This window comes from Nicotiana tomentosiformis, chromosome 5 (genome assembly GCF_000390325.3).
Source record: "Nicotiana tomentosiformis chromosome 5, ASM39032v3, whole genome shotgun sequence".
Classification (NCBI taxonomy): Eukaryota; Viridiplantae; Streptophyta; class Magnoliopsida; order Solanales; family Solanaceae; genus Nicotiana; species Nicotiana tomentosiformis.
The window spans coordinates 96,754,458-96,773,311 of record NC_090816.1 but is presented as its reverse complement, the minus strand read 5'-3'; the positions used below and the strand labels follow the sequence as shown (position 1 = coordinate 96,773,311).

Sequence of the window (18,854 nt, the reverse complement as noted above, 5' to 3'; positions counted from 1 at the left end):
ATTATTGACTGTTAGTTTAGAAGCGGAAAAATATATATTTCTCAATAAAAAATCTTAAGTTAAGACAGCTAAACTAATTTGGATAAAAGGATAAATGCAAATTAACAAGGATTGCATGGGAATTAAATGAGATTTAAGTCTATGAACCACCTTGCGAACAAGTAAACAACAACCAGACGCAAAATGCCAAAAATTTACCGATTTCCAAATAGACGCTACGTCACCCAATATTATCCACATTCACCATCTCAACCCGTCTTTATCCAAAATCCCACCTTCCCAAAAAACAAAAGATATTATTTTGAAAAATCACTTTAATAAACTTAAAGAGGAAAATAATGGAGTAACATTTTTTCCAATATATATATATATATATATTCCAATTAATCCAATAAACTCCAGCCACTCCATTACTCCAATACCAAAACTCAAATTTACCCTCATCTGCTGTTTTTATAAGCTAATAAAAACTTCCTTATTTTAGGGGTATTTATGTCATTCTAATCATATATGAAAAATGATAAGTGGAAGTCTTTTTTTTTAGTTTTTTTGATTCCCAAGATTACTTTATTACCAATAATTTATGTATTTAAAAAAAAAAAAAAAGGATAGATGAGCTCTTTTTCTTGTTATACTTTCTTGTTTTTCTGGTTGTTCTCTTACACTTCACAGTCATCATATCTTTGGAATTTGATCTGAAGAATATTAGTGGCTTCTAAAATTTTGCTGGATAAAATTTTCAGTTTCCGGTAAAACAATAACAAGAAATTAAGCAAAACCCAATTCTCATATACACAAATCATTCATCTTCCATTTTCAAGATTCATCCTTTATCCTACAATTTGTGTATATAACAGTTGACCACACTGTAAAGTACTCATTTTGACCCCATTCCCTTATCCGCAAATGGGTATGAATTACTTTTGTGCCTTCTTATCCTATTAAATTTTGTTCTTGTACAGTTAGGGTTTATTTGAATCTGTTTCTTATTGAATCTTGTGGTTGTTTTGTGAATATTATTTTCAAATAATCAATTGGGGCTTGTTCTTTATTAGGTTTGGTTGATATTTGTGGTAGAGTAAGAAGGTGTAGTGTTTAAGTGATGGTGGTGGTATCTGGGACTGGAGACCCTGTTGAGTCATTTCTGAATTCAGTACAATTTGTTAAGAATGCATTTTCGCCGATAGAGTTAGGTATTAAGAAAGTGGCCAAGGATTTTGAGCATTGTTGGCCTGGTCCAAAGACTGGGAAAGTTGAGAGTTGTACTAGTAGTTGTGGTTCTGGATTAGATGTCAAGAAAATGAGTGTAGTTAAGCAAGGTGATGAGAAAAAGAAGGGCTTGTTGATAAAGTTACCGATTAAGATGTTCTTTGGAATGTTTGGGAATAATGGGCAGACCAATAAAGGGAGCAATAATGTGGCTAGGAAAGGGTTGAAGGAGAAGTATGGTGGCAGCAAAGGGGATGGGAGTTGTGTGAACTGTCTGCAATTTGCTGTGGTTTGGTCATTGTTGATTAATGGTTTTGTTCAGGCTGTTCCGAGCCCCTTTAAGACTGTGAAAAAGCGTGTTCAGAAGGCGAGCAATGAGGATAGAGCTCGTGATGATGTTAAAGATAATCTGAGGGTAAATTATGTGAAGGAAAAGAAGCACAAAGAGGGAAAGAATTTATCAGTTGAGTGCTTTCTTGGTTTTCTTTTTGATCAAGTAGCTCTGAATCTTCAAAAGTTTGACATAGGAGTCCAACAGAAGGAATGTCAGATTGCCGAGTCTAATCAAATTCCTCCGCCTGTCAATAAGTTTGATCATTTCAAGATTTTTGTCAGTATTTTAGAGGGGAAAAGAGCTGATGTCAATGGGTTTCTTGGGGATCTGAATTTTGCTAGAGTAGGAGGTGTTCCTTCAAGTATTGTTGATGTAGATTCTTCCGTGGGAGAAGAGAGAGAAGATGGTGTTAACGATATTGGCGGTCAAGAAGAGAGCACTGGAAATTCCGCAAGAAGTTTAGCGAATGGTTTGCTCAGTATTCCATTATCCAATGTCGAGCGTTTGAGATCAACATTGTCCACAGTTTCAATAACAGAACTAATTGAGCTCTTGCCTCAGTTAGGACGACCTAGTAAAGATCATCCCGACAAAAAAAAGTTGTTCTCTGTCCAGGACTTCTTCAGATACACTGAGGCTGAAGGTATGCCTCGATCCTAGTTATAAAGTTGATCTAAAGTTTTGTCCTTTCCAAGTGACTCTGTTAACATGGCTTTTGATCTTTACATGAATTGTTTCTATTGGTCAAAAATCAACAAATACTGAGATTTTGTCATATCTGCGTGCCTTACAGTAGACTGATTACTTTTTCTGATCTTCTCTTTCATATTACTGTACATGTTTTCTTGGGTCTTTAGGTATAAAGAAGAAAGACCAAGATAGAAATTAATGGCATTAGCATCATACTCTGAGAACTTTGTGCTCATTTGTTGATCTAATGATGTTGATGTCTTTGTTTTAGTTTCCTTTTACCTGCAGCTTTCTATTTTACAGCAGCTCTGTTTCTTGTATATTTTCTTCACTGCTTCAATAAGAAATTTATATTTATGTTATCTTTTAATTCGACCTTCATCGACTAGTTAGTAATTATGTCAAACCTAAATCAAGTTTGTTTGAGACTTTGAGATTGTCAAGTATGTGTCAACAGGGGACTTGTGTTTTGGCTAGTTAGTCCACTCATCTTTCACACATGGATCAATCCCACAAAAAGTTTCTAATTTGTTGTGATTGAAAATGATGAATATTTTAGCAATCTATACTCCTTAACAACTTATCTCGATTTCCTTGAGCATAGAATTTCGTTGCTCTTCAGTGTGCGATCTGCAATGCAAAGCCGATCCTAAAGCCAGATTAGGGGGGGGTGTATAGATTGTCGACCAGCAGAAAAGTAGAGCTATAATGGATTCATAGGATTCATATAGCCGAGCCCAACTAGTTTAGGATTGACGCAAAGTTGATTGATTGATATAGGATTTTCTTTACCTTTCTTGCTTTAATGATCCCTTCCAAACAAAACCTTTCTGTGCCTCCTCTGAGGTGTTTTTTCCCCCATTTCTTTCCCTCGTGTTATATATCAAGCAAAATCATATCTTTAATAAATGGTAACCACCCTGTCAGCTGTATTAGTTTCCAGCATATAAGATTGACAAGTTAAATGGTGAAGAGGAGGGAGCTGTTCTCTTGTAACATGAGATAGGAGGTATATTAATGTATGCACATACTATGTTGTTTCATGAACCTCTGCTTAAACTTGTTGCCACTTGTTTACTTAAAGCCTTAATATTACATAATGAGCACCTTGGAAATATAGTTGGTAATGCTTGACATGCTATAAGCAACAACTTCACCAAGTCCTTGGGGCTTCAAATCATATACTCGGAGTGGCTAAAATAGAAACCTGATAAAAATTGGCACATCGTTCATAAACCTTATTGTCTATGGGGGCATGGTGATAGTACATTTAGTAAAAATGTGAGATGTGGAACATGTCTGTGCTAGATAACCTCATAAACTATGTATGATTGTCTATCTGGCTGTGTCTAGCGATGAGATAGAAAGTTAGTGCAGAAGATGTGGCTTGTGCATGGACAACAAACTGCACAACCATGATAAACAAAAGTGCAAACACATGAAATATCTCTTACCAACTTTTGACTTGTAATAATAAGTAGAAGAAAATTTTGTTGACATGGAGTTGGATGAAATGGTAAGTTCAAGGAAACAAATGAGTAACTGGATCATTTTTCCAGTAGCTGAACAATTCTCAACGTGATTGAAGTAAATGATTCCTCTATCATGTGCACCTATTATTATTGTTATTATTGCTGTTGTTGTTAGTTGTTGCTGTTATTATTATTATTGTCGTCATCATGATCATTGTTGTTGTTGTTATTATTATTACAACATTTTTTCCTTCTTTGGGTTGGGATGAGTAAATTTCAATATTTGAACCAAGGGCTGCCTGCGACGTACAAGATCTCCATTATAAGGAAATTTCGGTAAGTAAATTTGGATATTGTCAAGCATGCCCTTAGTCCTGTGTTGCACTGTTACAGGTAAGAGATTCTTTGAGGAATTGGATAGAGATGGTGATGGTCAAGTCACGTTGGAAGATCTTGAAATTGCTATGAGAAAGAGAAAATTGCCAAAAAGATATGCCCATGAATTCATGCGTCGTGCTAGAAGTCACTTGTTCTCAAAATCTTTTGGGTGGAAACAATTTCTGTCCTTGATGGAACAGAAGGAACCCACCATCCTGCGGGCTTACACTAGTCTTGCTTTGAGCAAGTCAGGCACATTGCAGAAGAGTGAGATACTTGCATCACTAAACAATGCAGGACTTCCAGCAAATGAAGACAATGCTATTGCCATGATGCGCTTTCTAAGTGCGGATGCAGAAGAATCTATTTCCTATGGACATTTCCGGAACTTTATGCTGCTACTACCATCAGATCGGCTTCAAGAAGATCCTCGGTAGAATAACTTTTTCCCTTTTTGAATGATATGATAATACCAACAGTAAGATGTCAGAATATAAAAAGAAGTTACAGTAATGAGCTCCTTGTTAAGGTTCACTTTGGTGAAACTCCAGTTTTTCACTTCCATTAACTAACTTTTCCATGTTTTGGGAAAACTAGGTCTTTCATTTGAGTTAACCCTGGAGAAATGAGTTGATTAGAGGCCTTTCTTTGAGATTCTTTTTGAAGACAATCTTCAATTATTGATCATGTCTCCTATTGCTTGATCATCTGAAGATCAAATATACAGAGGAGTAAATATAATCAGTTGCTATTATTAGTGGTACTACCGCATGTTAATCACTTTTCATTTTTATGCTGGCAGAGATGCAACTAGAAAAGATGTTATAGGGGCATAACTTGAAAAAGGTCTTGGGTTTTGGAAGTTGATGGTTTTGGTTCTTCTAACTTTTGTTCATTTTGAGACATTGTGATCTTAATTATGTTTTGGCCTTAGCACAGAAGAAATAGCAAGATACAAAACAATTTTGAGAAACATCCAGCAATTCTTAGGTATAAATTCGAGCGCTTTTTAACATTTTGTAGAGGGAAAATGTTTGGTATTAGAAAGTCTTACCTTTGGGAAGACAATAGAGTGGGCTCGTTATTATTATGGTACTTGTGAGACTTCCGTTTTTTGGTGAGTCAATTTAGTCGACAATTGATGGGAAGATCCTCTAAGTAGTTTTATAACTATGGATACATACATAAAAGAGTCTCTCTAGGCGTCGAGCCTTTGGTTCAATGGTGAGAGAGTAGCGTGTGAAATGTGAGTTAGACGCACGTCATGAGTTCGAACCCTGCTGCAAATAGAAACATGGTATTTAGGTGGGGAAGGGTAGATGAGCGGGCCATTAATCCACCGAGTTTTGGACCGTGCGCTAGCTGGCTCTCGGGGATTTTCCAGTTATCAAAGTAAAAAAGAGCTTTCCAAACCACCTAATTATCCAAGCAATAGCTGGTATTGTGTGTGCATGACAAATATGCCAAGAGTAATTAGATCATCTGCACCTAAAGAACTTAATTTTCTTTCCTTTTGAAAGCTGTGCAGTTCATGCATGTTTTCTATAGCTGCTTAAGTGATCACATGCACTGTTCATCCATGTTCTTACCGTGGTTTCCTTCCAATCCTATAGATTATTTTATTGCATTCGACAGTATCTGTACATAGCAAATAATCCCAGTATCCACACACAGCAAATAAATTAAGCGTCGAATTTCCCCATTTTATAATAATTGCAGTTTATGAAAAGATGATCTAGATCCACCTCTTATTATTACCCAAAAGAAAATAGGAAACAAATTGATGCATGTGGATTCCCTTTTGCTGTTAGTATAGCACTCTGCAGCTGTCTACAGGTATAAGGGACCTTGATACTTTGTGAGATATTATATGGTCAATGAATGTTGAAGCACAAATATTAGCAAAAGAAAAAGGGATGAAATGTTAGAGAGCAAATAGTATAATGAAATAGATTTTATAAGTGTGAATATTTTAGTGTTCTATTAGAAAACGGTGGAAGACAATGTGTCTGTTAGTTAATAAATTCAGATCAAAAGTTGACTTGATACACTCAATATCAATTTTCATTTTTGGATGTAGATGCATGTGGCACGTGCAGTTATGATTCTTTTCTGTCTCAAAACCATTATTTTGTTGATGGTACATGCAATTGCCGCTATTGCAAAGCCTGACTCTTTTCTGTGTTACTTTTTCTTCAATTGATAATATGGAGTCTTATTTCAAAACATGAGTTGGTTTCTAAAATTTTTTGTGCATGCAGAATGTTAAGTTACAGCATGTACATAGTGTCCCACATTGGTAGAGGAGTAGTATGTCCTTGTATAGTATAGCTATAAATAAGGCTCTTGTGTTGTATTATTCATTCATTCAATATATATCAATAACATATTTTCTCCCGTGCCTTCTCACATGGTATCAGAGCAATTGTGAGAGATTTATCGCTGTGCATAAATTCCAGCGATTCCGGGAAGAGAAATTAGTCACCGGAAGTCTTTTTCCGGCGACTTTTTAAGGCTGTTTGCGTCTGTTTTATCTCAGTCAGTGTTGTGCAAAATCCAACACTACCACAAGAGTCGTCACTGTCCGGCGACCAAACCCCAGTGAACAACTCCGGCAGAAGCAGCCTCACGCGCCTCCACGCGCCACCAGAAGCTCACGCGCGTGAGCTCACGCGCCGGCGCGTACGACCACTTCCGGCCATTTTTTGAAAATCTTCCTTCAGAACAGTTGGGTCGCCTGGTAATTCCGATCCTACCCCTACTGTTTTCATTTCATTCCGATAACTTTGAGTTTTTTCCGGCAGCTACAGTACTATTCCGGCAGCTACAGTACTATTCCGGCAGCTACAGTTCAGTATTCTGTTTCTGTGTTTTCGTACACTGTTTCAGCAGATTACAGTGATTCTTTCTCCTATTTGGTAATAATTTGCAACAATGTCTTTGGGATTTGATGCTTTTGGGTCTAGAAACATGAATTCTGGAAACTCTAGTGCTATTATTACCTCAGAACCTCTAATGGGAGGTTCAAACTACTTAGCTTGGGCTTCATCTGTCGAGTTATGGTGTAGAGGTCAAGGTGTTCAAGATCATCTAATCAAACAGTCTAGCGATGGAGATGAAAAGGCAATAGCACTTTGGGCAAAAATCGATGCTCAATTATGTAGCATCTTGTGGCGATCTATTGATTCCAAGTTGATGCCCTTGTTTCGTCCATTCCAGACATGTTATTTGGTTTGGGCAAAGGCACGCACCTTATACACTAATGACATATCTCGCTTCTATGATGTGATTTCACGGATGACAAACTTAAAGAAGCAGGAATTGGATATGTCTACTTACTTGGGTCAAGTACAGGCAGTCATGGAGGAATTTGAGAAGTTGATGCCAGTTTCGGCTAGTGTGGAAAAACAACAAGAGCAGCGACAGAAGATGTTTCTCGTTCTTACCCTCGCTGGACTTCCTAATGATCTTGATTCAGTACGCGACCAGATTTTGGCTAGTCCGTCTGTCCCGACAGTTGATGAATTATTCTCTCGATTACTCCGCCTTGCTGCAGCACCAAGTCCACCAGTGATCTCATCACAGATACTTGATTCCTCTGTTCTTGCATCCCAGACAATGGATGTTCGGGCATCTCAAACTATGGAGCATAGACGAGGAGGAGGTCGTTTTGGAAGATCTAGACCCAAGTGTTCTTATTGTCACAAACTCGGACACACTCGTGAAATGTGTTATTCCTTACATGGTCGTCCACCCAAAAATGCTTACATTGCTCAGACCGAGACTCCAGGTAACCAAGGATTTTCTTTATCTAAAGAAGAATATAATGAGCTCCTTCAGTATCGAGCAAGTAAGCAGACATCTCCACAAGTAGCCTCAGTTGCTCAGACTGATACTTCCTTTTCTGGTAATTCTTTTGCTTGTGTTTCCCAGTCTAGCACTCTTGGCCCATGGGTCATGGACTCCGGCGCTTCTGATCACATCTCTGGTAATATATCACTTTTGTCAAATATTGTATATTCACAGTCTCTTCCCACTGTTACTTTAGCCAATGGATGTCAAACTAAGGCAAAAGGAGTTGGACAAGCTAATCCCTTGTCTTCTATCACCCTAGATTCCGTTCTTTATGTCCCTGGCTGTCCTTTTAGTCTTGCATCTGTTAGTCGTTTGACTCGTGCCCTCCATTGTGGTATATATTTTATTGACGATTCTTTTATTATGCAGGACCGCAGTACGGGACAGACAATTGGTACCGGACGTGAATCAGAAGGCCTTTACTACCTTAACTCACTCAGTCCTTCCACAACATGTCTTGTTACAGATCCTCCAGATCTAATCCACAGACGTTTAGGACATCCGAGTTTATCCAAACTTCAGAAGATGGTGCCTAGTTTATCTAGTTTGTCTACATTAGATTGTGAGTCGTGTCAACTTGGAAAACATACCCGAGCCTCCTTTTCACGTAGTGTTGAGAGTCATGCAGAGTCTATCTTTTCCTTAGTTCATTCTGATATATGGGGTCCTAGTAGAGTCAGTTCATCCTTGGGATTTCGTTACTTTGTCAGTTTCATTGATGATTATTCAAGATGTACTTGGCTTTTCTTAATGAAAGATCGTTCTGAGTTATTTTCTATATTCCAGAGTTTCTGTGCTGAAATCAAAAACCAATTTGGTGTTTCTATTCGCATTTTTCGCAGTGATAATGCCTTAGAATATTTATCTTCTCAATTTCAGCAGTTTATGACTTCTCAGGGAATTATTCATCAGACATCTTGTCCTTATACCCCTCAACAAAATGGGATTGCTGAGAGAAAGAATAGGCACCTTATTGAGACTGCTCGCACACTTCTAATTGAATCTCGTGTTCCGTTGCGTTTTTGGGGCGATGCAGTTCTCACAGCTTGTTATTTGATTAATCGGATGCCTTCATCTCCTATCAAGAATCAGATTCCGCATTCAGTATTGTTTCCCCAGTCACCCTTGTACTCTCTTCCACCTCGTGTTTTTGGGAGCACGTGTTTTGTTCATAACTTAGCCCCTGGGAAAGATAAGTTAGCTCCCCGTGCTCTCAAGTGTGTCTTCCTTGGTTATTCTCGTGTTCAGAAGGGATATCGTTGTTATTCTCCAGATCTTCGTAGGTACCTTATGTCAGCTGACGTCACATTTTTTGAGTCTAAACCTTTCTTTACCTCTGCTGACCACCATGATATATCTGAGGTCTTACCTATACCGACCTTTGAGGAGTTCACTATAGCTCCTCCTTCACCTTCGACCACAGAGGAGTCTAGTGTTGTTCCCCCTAGTTCCCCGGCCATAAGAACACCACTCTTGACTTATCATCGTCGTTTGCGTCCTCCATCAGGCCCAACTGGTTCTCGTCCTGCACCTGACCTTGCTCCTGCTGCGGATCCTGCTCCTAGTACACCGATTGCACTTCGGAAAGGTATACGGACCACACTTAACCCTAATCCTCATTATGTCGGTTTGAGCTATCATCGCCTGTCATCTCCCCATTATGCTTTTATATCTTCTTTGTCTTCGGTTTCCATCCCTAAGTCTACAGGTGAAGCGTTGTCTCATCCAGGATGGCGACAGGCTATGAGTGACGAGATGTCTGCTTTACATACAAGTGGTACTTGGGAGCTTGTTCCTCTTCCCTCAGGTAAATCTACTGTTGGTTGTCGTTGGGTTTATGCAGTCAAAGTTGGTCCCGATGGACAGATTGATCGACTTAAGGCCCGTCTTGTTGCCAAAGGATATACTCAGATATTTGGGCTCGATTACAGTGATACCTTCTCTCCCGTGGCTAAAGTGGCTTCAGTCCGCATTTTTCTATCCATGGCTGCGGTTCGTCATTGGCCTCTCTATCAGCTGGACATTAAAAATGCCTTTCTTCACGGTGATCTTGAGGATGAGGTTTATATGGAGCAACCACCTGGTTTTGTTGCTCAGGGGGAGTCTCGTGGCCTTGTATGTCGCTTGCGTCGGTCACTTTATGGTCTAAAGCAGTCTCCTCGAGCCTGGTTTGGTAAGTTCAGCGCGGTTATCCAGGAGTTTGGCATGATTCGTAGTGAAGCTGATCACTCTGTGTTTTATCGGCACTCTGCTTCAAGTCTCTGTATTTATCTGGTAGTCTATGTTGATGATATTGTTATTACTGGCAATGATCAGGATGGTATTACCAATCTGAAGCAGCATCTCTTCCAGCACTTCCAAACTAAGGATCTAGGCAGATTGAAGTACTTTCTGGGTATTGAGGTTGCCCAGTCTAGCTCAGGTATTGTTATTTCTCAAAGAAAATATGCTTTAGATATTCTTGAGGAGACGGGGATGATAGGTTGCAGACCTGTTGACACTCCGATGGATCCGAATTCTAAACTTATGCCAGGACAGGGGGAGCCGCTTAGCGATCCTGCAAGCTATAGACGGCTGGTTGGAAAATTAAATTATCTCACAGTAACTAGACCCGACATTTCCTATCCTGTGAGTGTTGTAAGTCAGTTTATGAGTTCTCCATGTGATAGTCATTGGGATGCAGTTGTCCGCATTATTCGATATATAAAATCGGCTCCAGGCAAAGGGTTACTCTTTGAGGATCGAGGTCATGAGCAGATCATTGGATACTCAGATGCTGATTGGGCAGGATCACCTTCTGATAGACGTTCTACGTCTGGATATTGTGTTTTAGTAGGAGGAAATTTGGTGTCCTGGAAGAGCAAGAAACAGAATGTAGTTGCTCGGTCTAGTGCAGAAGCAGAATATCGAGCAATGGCTATGGCAACATGTGAACTAGTTTGGACCAAACAATTGCTCAAGGAGTTGAAATTTGGTGAAATCAGTCGGATGGAACTTGTGTGCGATAATCAAGCTGCCCTTCATATTGCATCAAATCCGGTGTTCCATGAGAGAACTAAACACATTGAGATTGATTGTCACTTCGTCAGAGAAAAGATACTTTCAGGAGAGATTGCTACAAAGTTTGTGAGGTCAAATGATCAACTTGCAGATATTTTTACCAAGTCTCTCACTGGTCCTCGTATTAGTTATATATGTAACAAGCTCGGTACATATGATTTGTATGCACCGGCTTGAGGGGGAGTGTTAAGTTACAGCATGTACATAGTGTCACACATTGGTAGAGGAGTAGTATGTCCTTGTATAGTATAGCTATAAATAAGGCTCTTGTGTTGTATTATTCATTCATTCAATATATATCAATAACATATTTTCTCCCGTGCCTTCTCACACAGAAATATCTGGTTCGAGGCTGCTACGGTGGTTGCTGTTCCTCCACCCGTAGAAATTCCTGCTGGAAGTGTCCTAAAATCAGCATTAGCGGGAGGCCTTTCTTGTGCATTGTCGACATCCATAATGCACCCTGTGGATACGATTAAGGTAAAGATTTTTCTTTTTTTTTTTTCCTTTCCAGAAGCATTATTTGTTGCTGAAACTTCTGTCATAACGTAGACCAGTTATTTATTTCCTTAAGTTGCTGGTGGAAATGATAAATGGTGTCACTCATTGATTGTTTTAATTTCACAATAAAGAAAATTACCCAAAAAGGGCAAAATACGACAAGATATTGGATAAACAATTTAATAGCAAGATACTCCTTTGTCCCTAAAAAACATACATCCTTTTTGTAACACCTTACTTCATCCAAAAGAAAAGAAAAAACTTACATCCTTTTTTTCTGTCCCAAAGATATCAACTCTTTCCGGGAAAAGAAAAATCTTCCTCCGACAATTCAAACTAATATAAACTGACGCTACTTCATAATATTTCAAACTTGATCTATCATCTTACCAACTAATAGTTCCACTTTATCACATTTCAAACTATTATTTAACACACACTCAATGTAGTAAAACATTTCCCTTTTAGTAAGTAGTCAAACAAGGTGCACACTTTCCTTTTTTAACCAGTTTCTTAATTGGGTAAGTAAGTTCGTGTGAGGTTATACTTTTCAGATAATCTTTTCCTGTTTGGTATTTTCAATGAAGCATAAGAAACTCTGATTCAAGGAAATAAATCAGTCAATTGTCGCGGCATAATTCTGGTGGTCTAGTATGTTCCGTCTATCTGATGTCTCGGATATGGTGAAATTAATTTTGAAATTGAATAGCAATTCGTTAGAGTGAATGTGTATTCTGAAAATTTTGGCTGGTTCATCAGACACAAGTACAAGCATCAACACTTACCTTTCCACAAATCATATCGAAGCTTCCCGAACTTGGAGCAAGGGGATTATACAGAGGTTCTATTCCTGCTATTCTAGGGCAGTTTTCAAGGTTAGTCCTTTTGTGTAACAATAATAACAACAAACCCAGTGTAGTTCATGTATCTTGGTAAAAATGTCCCTTTTTTGTGTCTGGATTGTAAAGTTTGATTGATTATTGCAGTCATGGCTTGCGTACTGGAATATTTGAAGCAAGCAAAGTTGTGTTGATTAATATTGCTCCTACACTTCCAGAACTACAGGTAAGGGTTTAGCAGTGGAATCCTTCTGAGGAGTTTTCCCTCTCTTTCTGCTAATATTGTTCAGTTTAATTTTTTTGTTAAGATAGTTCAAAGTAATTCATTAATACCACACCAAGGTGGTGCTATCTTTGAAAAATGTGCTGTGGCTATTCATACAAGCAGGTATTCCCACTGCCAAAAATACAAAAGAAACCAAAGAAAACTTTTGACTTTCGACATCAGGTTCTCAACTTCTTCAAAAGGTTCTCCTATTTCCGTCTCTCTAAAATAACCAAAATACAAAAGCCTGTAATTTGGAATCATATCCACCTCTAACAGGTGGTTGACATCGCCCAGTGCAAGTCAAATACACCACAACACCACAATGCATATCCTCCTTGGATTATTGATGGTCTTAATGCCCCCCCCAACAACCAAAAAAAAAACAATTAAGGAAAAAAAGCTTTGATGAGATGACCATAGTAAGACTTAACTGAGAAGTGCTTCGTGGATGCTCCTTTGTATCATTCTATCCAATTCTCCAAACTCTGTAGCTATATAATCTCAGGAAGCATGACGTCACCTCGCCCAACCCTGAAGGGGTTTGGACTTTTGAAAGATATTCTCATGACAGTTGAGAACCGTCTCAAATCGCAGCTACTGTAACTGTCTTGTCTGTTGCTAGTGCAAATAATCTCAGGAAATCATCTTCCAGGGTATTTTCACCACACCAAATATTTAACATTAACCGTACTCTTTTTGCATTTTTACCGAGAACCAGACTGAGCTTTGAACTGGCCAATCTTTCTTTGGCATACTTTCCACAGAATCATCCATAGGAAGAGGTCGCGTCTTTTAGCAACACCCAACCAGTACTTCACATTTATCCCCATCTTCCACTTGGCCCCATCTTCATTGGCATAGTTCTATAGCCACTTTCACAACAAAGTGTGTTTAAACATCCCCACTTTCACAACAAAGTGTGTTTAAACATCCCCACTTTCAGTATTCTCTTGCATGCTCAATGAGAGCTGATGGTAGTTGTAGTTTGCAACCATTTACTGGTCAGAAAGTAATCTGGTAGAAAGATTATGAATTAAAATTTGGTAGGTTTTGAGAAAGTTGGCAATCAGCTTAATTAGGTCAATCTTTCGCCTTGATTTTAAAAAAGATTGGACCTTAACTTTTGCAGAATGGTAAAACATTTCAGCTTTGCACGGATAACATTTCAAAAGTCCTGTCTTTGATAAATTTGGTATATCACCTCTTCAAACAATGTCATTGGTTATCCATTTACATGATGGCCAGTTGAGGCCTTCTTATTACCATCTTTTTGTTCCTTCTATTATTGTTTCTCAGCTTATAAGACTCTTTCACTGTGGTTTATCCGGTGGCCACCCAGCTGATTCTGCCTTCTGATGGTTCCATTTACATTGGAGGGCCCAATTAGTTGACTGATTTCTGTCAGCTTATGTACTTCATTTTAAGCATCCTAGGCAAGAACACAGCAACTGTTGACTAAAATGACTACTCATTCTTAAGTTGAATTTAAAGGGGGATTTTTTAAGCTTTTGAATTATCCAAGTATCCATAGGAGGATCTGCTCATCATTCAATGAGATTAAAGAACTCCTAGAACCTAGATGAGCTGCGATGAAATGTAGGAAAGGCAAAAAACAAATATGATATGATAACTTTCTTTCACATTTTTAGTGTGCTTGTTCTCTCTCCCCCTCTACTTCAATTGGTGTTCTTGGATGCCGCCTGCTGCCGCTGTTTTTTGTGCTCCATAGGTACACAAGAAGGCTTGAAAATATCAAAGTAATAAGGAAAGCAGGATCAATTAGTTGAGCACTGACATGCTACATAGGATTATTTCCTGACTGATCTTCATTTGTTTGGATTCACAAAGCTAGTTACTTATCCATCTTCTTGTTTTTGGAATGTTATCTAGGTTCAATCTGTGGCATCATTCTGCAGCACTTTCTTAGGTACTGCTGTGAGAATACCTTGTGAGGTGCTCAAGCAAAGATTGCAAGCTGGTCTTTTCGACAATGTTGGGGCAGCAATCATTGGCACTTGGCAGCAAGATGGTCTTAAGGGTTTTTTCCGTGGAACTGGTGCCACTCTCTGCCGTGAGATTCCATTTTATGTTGTAGGCATGGGCCTATATGCCGAGTCCAAAAAGGTGATTTGCACTTATTTAAGCTTGCAGTATACTTAATTTGTATGAATTTTCCCCTGACTTCATTCTCTCCACTATCAGTTTATTTTTTTAAAACTGTTTAAGGCTGATATATTAATGACAAAGATATGACTGAAAAATCAGAAAATCAAGATATTAAAAGAAAAGAGAAAGACCTAAGCTAAGGATATAGAATTATAAATTCCAAAATATTCCGATCCTTGCTTGCATTCTCCTTTGCAGCATAACTCGAGGAGGCACAAGCATCTATCGCTGTGTTTAAATCAGCCTTATAATCTTTAAATTGTCTGCTATTCCGCTCTATTCAGATTAAGTGCAGAATGCGGTGAGAAAGCATCTCACTTCTCTTATGGGATATTAGTTCTTTACAAGAACTGGCATTACCTAGTGAACACTGCTAAGAAAAATGGACACTAGGTCTAACTCAATTCCAAAAGCTAGCTCATGAGATGAGGATTGCCCAATACCTTATAAAGAGACGACAACCCATTTCCTCAACCAACGTAGGACCCTAACCGACACCAACAGAGGAAAAACAGGTTACCTAGTTAGCAATAGCACAATGGAGAATGTAATTATTGACTAATTCTGTGGTTTTTTGACCTATTATTTGTTGCAAAGTAACTGATGTACATTCTGCATTTTAAAACAGCAAAAAAAAAGAAGGGGAAACAGAATAGTTGTAGTACTTCATAAGTAGTAAAAAGCGTGACTGGAGTCATTTCTAACTGAGTGTGAATCTTCCCTTTTAGCACTCTCGTTATCCCAATTTTTATGATATTTTTTCCACTTTGGGATGTTCTTATAATATTATTCTGTTCGATTTTTTCAGCTTTCAATTGCTCAAGTTTTAAACTTTAATATGATGCTTTCTTTATCCATATCCCAACTTTCACTTATTCAAGTTCATTTAACTATTCAAATTTAAATTTTGATGTCATGTTTATCTATCAAACCAACATTTCGACTATTTTTTTAGTATTTTGTTCACCGTCATTAATATAACATATAGTCGAAAAAGTTGATAATCAAGAAAAACTAATGTAGTTATATGGTGAATATTTGTAGATTCACAATATCTCTAGTGTCATTTCATTTGCATTGCTGAATGTTGTAAAATAATCTATTTCATATTTTCATATTCTCTTATTATTATGGAGAATAATTACTTGCCTTATCACAAGTAGAGAATAATTATTTACCTTACTCTACTATTTTAAGACATATAAGGAGCCCCTGCTAAGTGGCGGAGGCAGGATTCCTGCTAAGGGGGTTCAAAAAAAGAAATATTTAAAAAATTAAAAGTGACTGTGGCCAGTGGGAATTGAACCAGCAACCTTACAAAGGTTTTGAACCCCCTTGACCATTGAACTATGCTTTTGGGCTGTGTCAAAGAATTTAAAATATAAAATATAGAGGTACAAATCGGATTTTGCCTTATATGTTCAGTTTTCCGGCGATCCGCCCCTGCCCTGTTGAGAAATGTTCACAATCATGTCTTCGATAAACCTCTTCTTTATTTTGTTTCTTTACCTTATACATTAGTCATTAACATTTTAATATTTCGTGTCCAATTAAACACCATATAAAAATTGGATGGATGGAATACGAAGTCCTCTGGATTTATTCAGCTTTTTGACATAGTATTGTGTGCTATAATCAAGGAAAAGCATTATGCTGTGTCTGCTATATAAACTCTTGTGTAATTTTCTGAAATGCAGTTGGCTGGACCAGCAGCTCCCTTTAAACATCTATTATATAGATTAATTGGGTTGGTAGGTAATGGGATAGTAAACAAATTTGTAGAATATTTTACGAATGATGAATTTAATGGATGACTATTAACTGGTAATCAGGTTTAGTTGCCTGAAGCAAAAGATTGAACAAATCTGAGTTAGTGTACCATTTAGTGTCCTCGATTTTAAAATGCATATATTTTCAATTTCAGCTAAAGAAAATCATGTGTTGATTTCAGGCAGTGCAACAGCTTCTGGGGCGAGAGTTGGAGCCTTGGGAAACAGTTGCAGTTGGAGCTTTATCTGGTGGTTTTACAGCCGTCTTAACGACTCCATTTGATGTGATAAAGACCAGAATGATGACTGCTCCGCAGGGGAGGACTGTGACGTCATCGATGGTCGCATTATCAATTCTCCGTCATGAAGGACCCCTCGGTTTGTTTAAAGGAGCCATTCCTAGATTTTTCTGGATTGCTCCTCTGGGTGCGATGAATTTTGCTGGCTATGAGCTAGCAAGGAAAGCCATGGACAAGGAGCAACTTGCTCAGAAAAGTGGCTAGCAAAACATCGGCTCGGATTTTGTGTAGAGATGGTAACATGTAAAAGCTGCTGGAAAATTTTGAACCTTTTCCAAGTCACAGCAGTGACTGATCGTATCACATTTAATTTGTCGAAATCCCTGCATTTTCTCGTTAGAGGCGACAACCTTTTAGATTTGGCCTCTGGAACAGTTGTAAATTGTCATTAGCAGCATCTTTTGCTTTGTAATATCATAATTTGTACATCATCTTGTGCAGTTTCTAAACTCGATACATCAAGCTGTAGATCTAGTAGGTATCAAGAGAACAAAATGAACTGAAAACCTTTTTTGAAATTTCACTGTTCAGCAGAATAGTCTCATTTTTTCCTATATATCTTGTGAATGATGAATCTTTTCCTCAAGACTAATTAGCCAAAGGAATATATTTTTGAATGCATTATTGTGTGAATCAACTGCCAGGAAGTCTTGTTAAGGTTACATTATTGTTAACTTTGAACTTTAAATTGTATTTGGAACAAGCATAGAAACAAGATCTTCATTTGGTAAGTCGGGGAAATGTTTTTACAGAAAATAAGTCATTTATGATGTTTGATTATCCGAACATTTTAAGGGAAATTATTTTCCACTAATTAGAGGAATACCACTGGAAAATAAAATATACGGTATTTTTCAGGAAAGATCCATTAATTTCCTCTAACAAGAGGCATAGAGATAAGCAGAGTTTTCAGACTTTCACAATTATCTGAATGTCAGTGTGTATATAACAAAAGGAGCCTATTAATATTCTAAAGAAGTTTTGAATATAACAGTAAAGTAATATTCCATATGATCTTTACCTACAAAAACTTTAATAGTAATAGTTATTTTCCCTCTACCTTCTCATGTAATAAGAGAAAAAATAGTTGAAGGACGTTCATACAGAGGCTTGATTAATCAATCAACTTGTTCGAGCCTCTCTATTATTTTGTTGTTCTTTCTTCCTTTCCTTTCCTTATTATTTTGTTGTTGTCTGGGGGGAGGAGCAGGGGTACTAACCATCTTATTAGGGCAAAATACAAAATTTACAAAATTTAGAAATTTAGCGGAGGTTAGAAACTCGTGTTGATAACGTGTTATAAAATAAAAACAATTTAGTAAAACATGAACAAGAAATGTTGTTATGAAATAAAAGTAATTTGGTAAAACATGAACAAGAAATGGAGATAGAGAGAAGGAAGAGATTTTCTTCTTCAATTGTGTGTATTTTCTTATCTATTACAAGGCCTTTATATAGGCATGAAAAGTGAAGAATCACTATTGCAAAATATGTCATTCAACATGTCATTAAGCATTTGAGAGGAAGATCATGGAGGAGGTTATGGAGTTACAATCATAACTCCATAATTATTAGAGTATTGGGACTTATGGAGATAATGGAGAAGATTAGACATCCACCATAATTTAATTTTCTTATAACACTCCCCCTTGGATATCCATAGATAATGTGTCTCGTTAAAACATTATTAGGAAAAAAACCCTATGGAAAAAAAATCTCAGTGAAGGAAAAAGAGTACACATGTTTAGAAATACGCCTTTTGGTTGCCTCGTTAAAAAACTTGCAAGGAAAACCGTGTGGGACAAAACCTTGTAAGGAAAAAAGAGTACAACACGTATTAACTCCCCCTGATGAGAGCATCAATTCACATCCCTGAGCCTTCACATCCCAATCTTGTACACTAGTTTCTTGAAGGTTGACGTCGGTAGAGATTTGGTGAACAAATCAGTCATATTATTACTTGAACGAATCTGTTGCACATTGATATCACCATTCTTTTGAAGATCATGTGTGA

At 37.7% G+C, this 18,854-nt stretch overlaps 1 protein-coding gene across 2 annotated transcripts; it reads left to right on the top strand.

Annotated features, from left to right (window-relative positions):
- The first annotated feature begins 601 nt into the window (after nucleotides 1-601).
- Nucleotides 602-17,271, top strand: LOC104090410 (uncharacterized). 2 transcript variants are annotated; one of them, XM_009595497.4, is made up of 8 exons: nucleotides 602-910; nucleotides 1,056-2,186; nucleotides 4,099-4,516; nucleotides 11,334-11,478; nucleotides 12,259-12,374; nucleotides 12,486-12,564; nucleotides 14,497-14,730; nucleotides 16,724-17,271. In XM_009595497.4, exons 2-8 carry the CDS (start codon nucleotides 1,103-1,105, stop codon nucleotides 17,042-17,044), a joined length of 2,397 nt encoding a protein of 798 aa, XP_009593792.1. In that variant the 5' UTR covers nucleotides 602-910; nucleotides 1,056-1,102; the 3' UTR covers nucleotides 17,045-17,271. The 2 variants fall into 2 exon arrangements, with proteins under 2 accessions (XP_009593792.1, XP_009593791.1); XM_009595496.4 differs by having other exon boundaries at nucleotides 654-2,186.
- The last annotated feature ends 1,583 nt before the right edge of the window (nucleotides 17,272-18,854 follow it).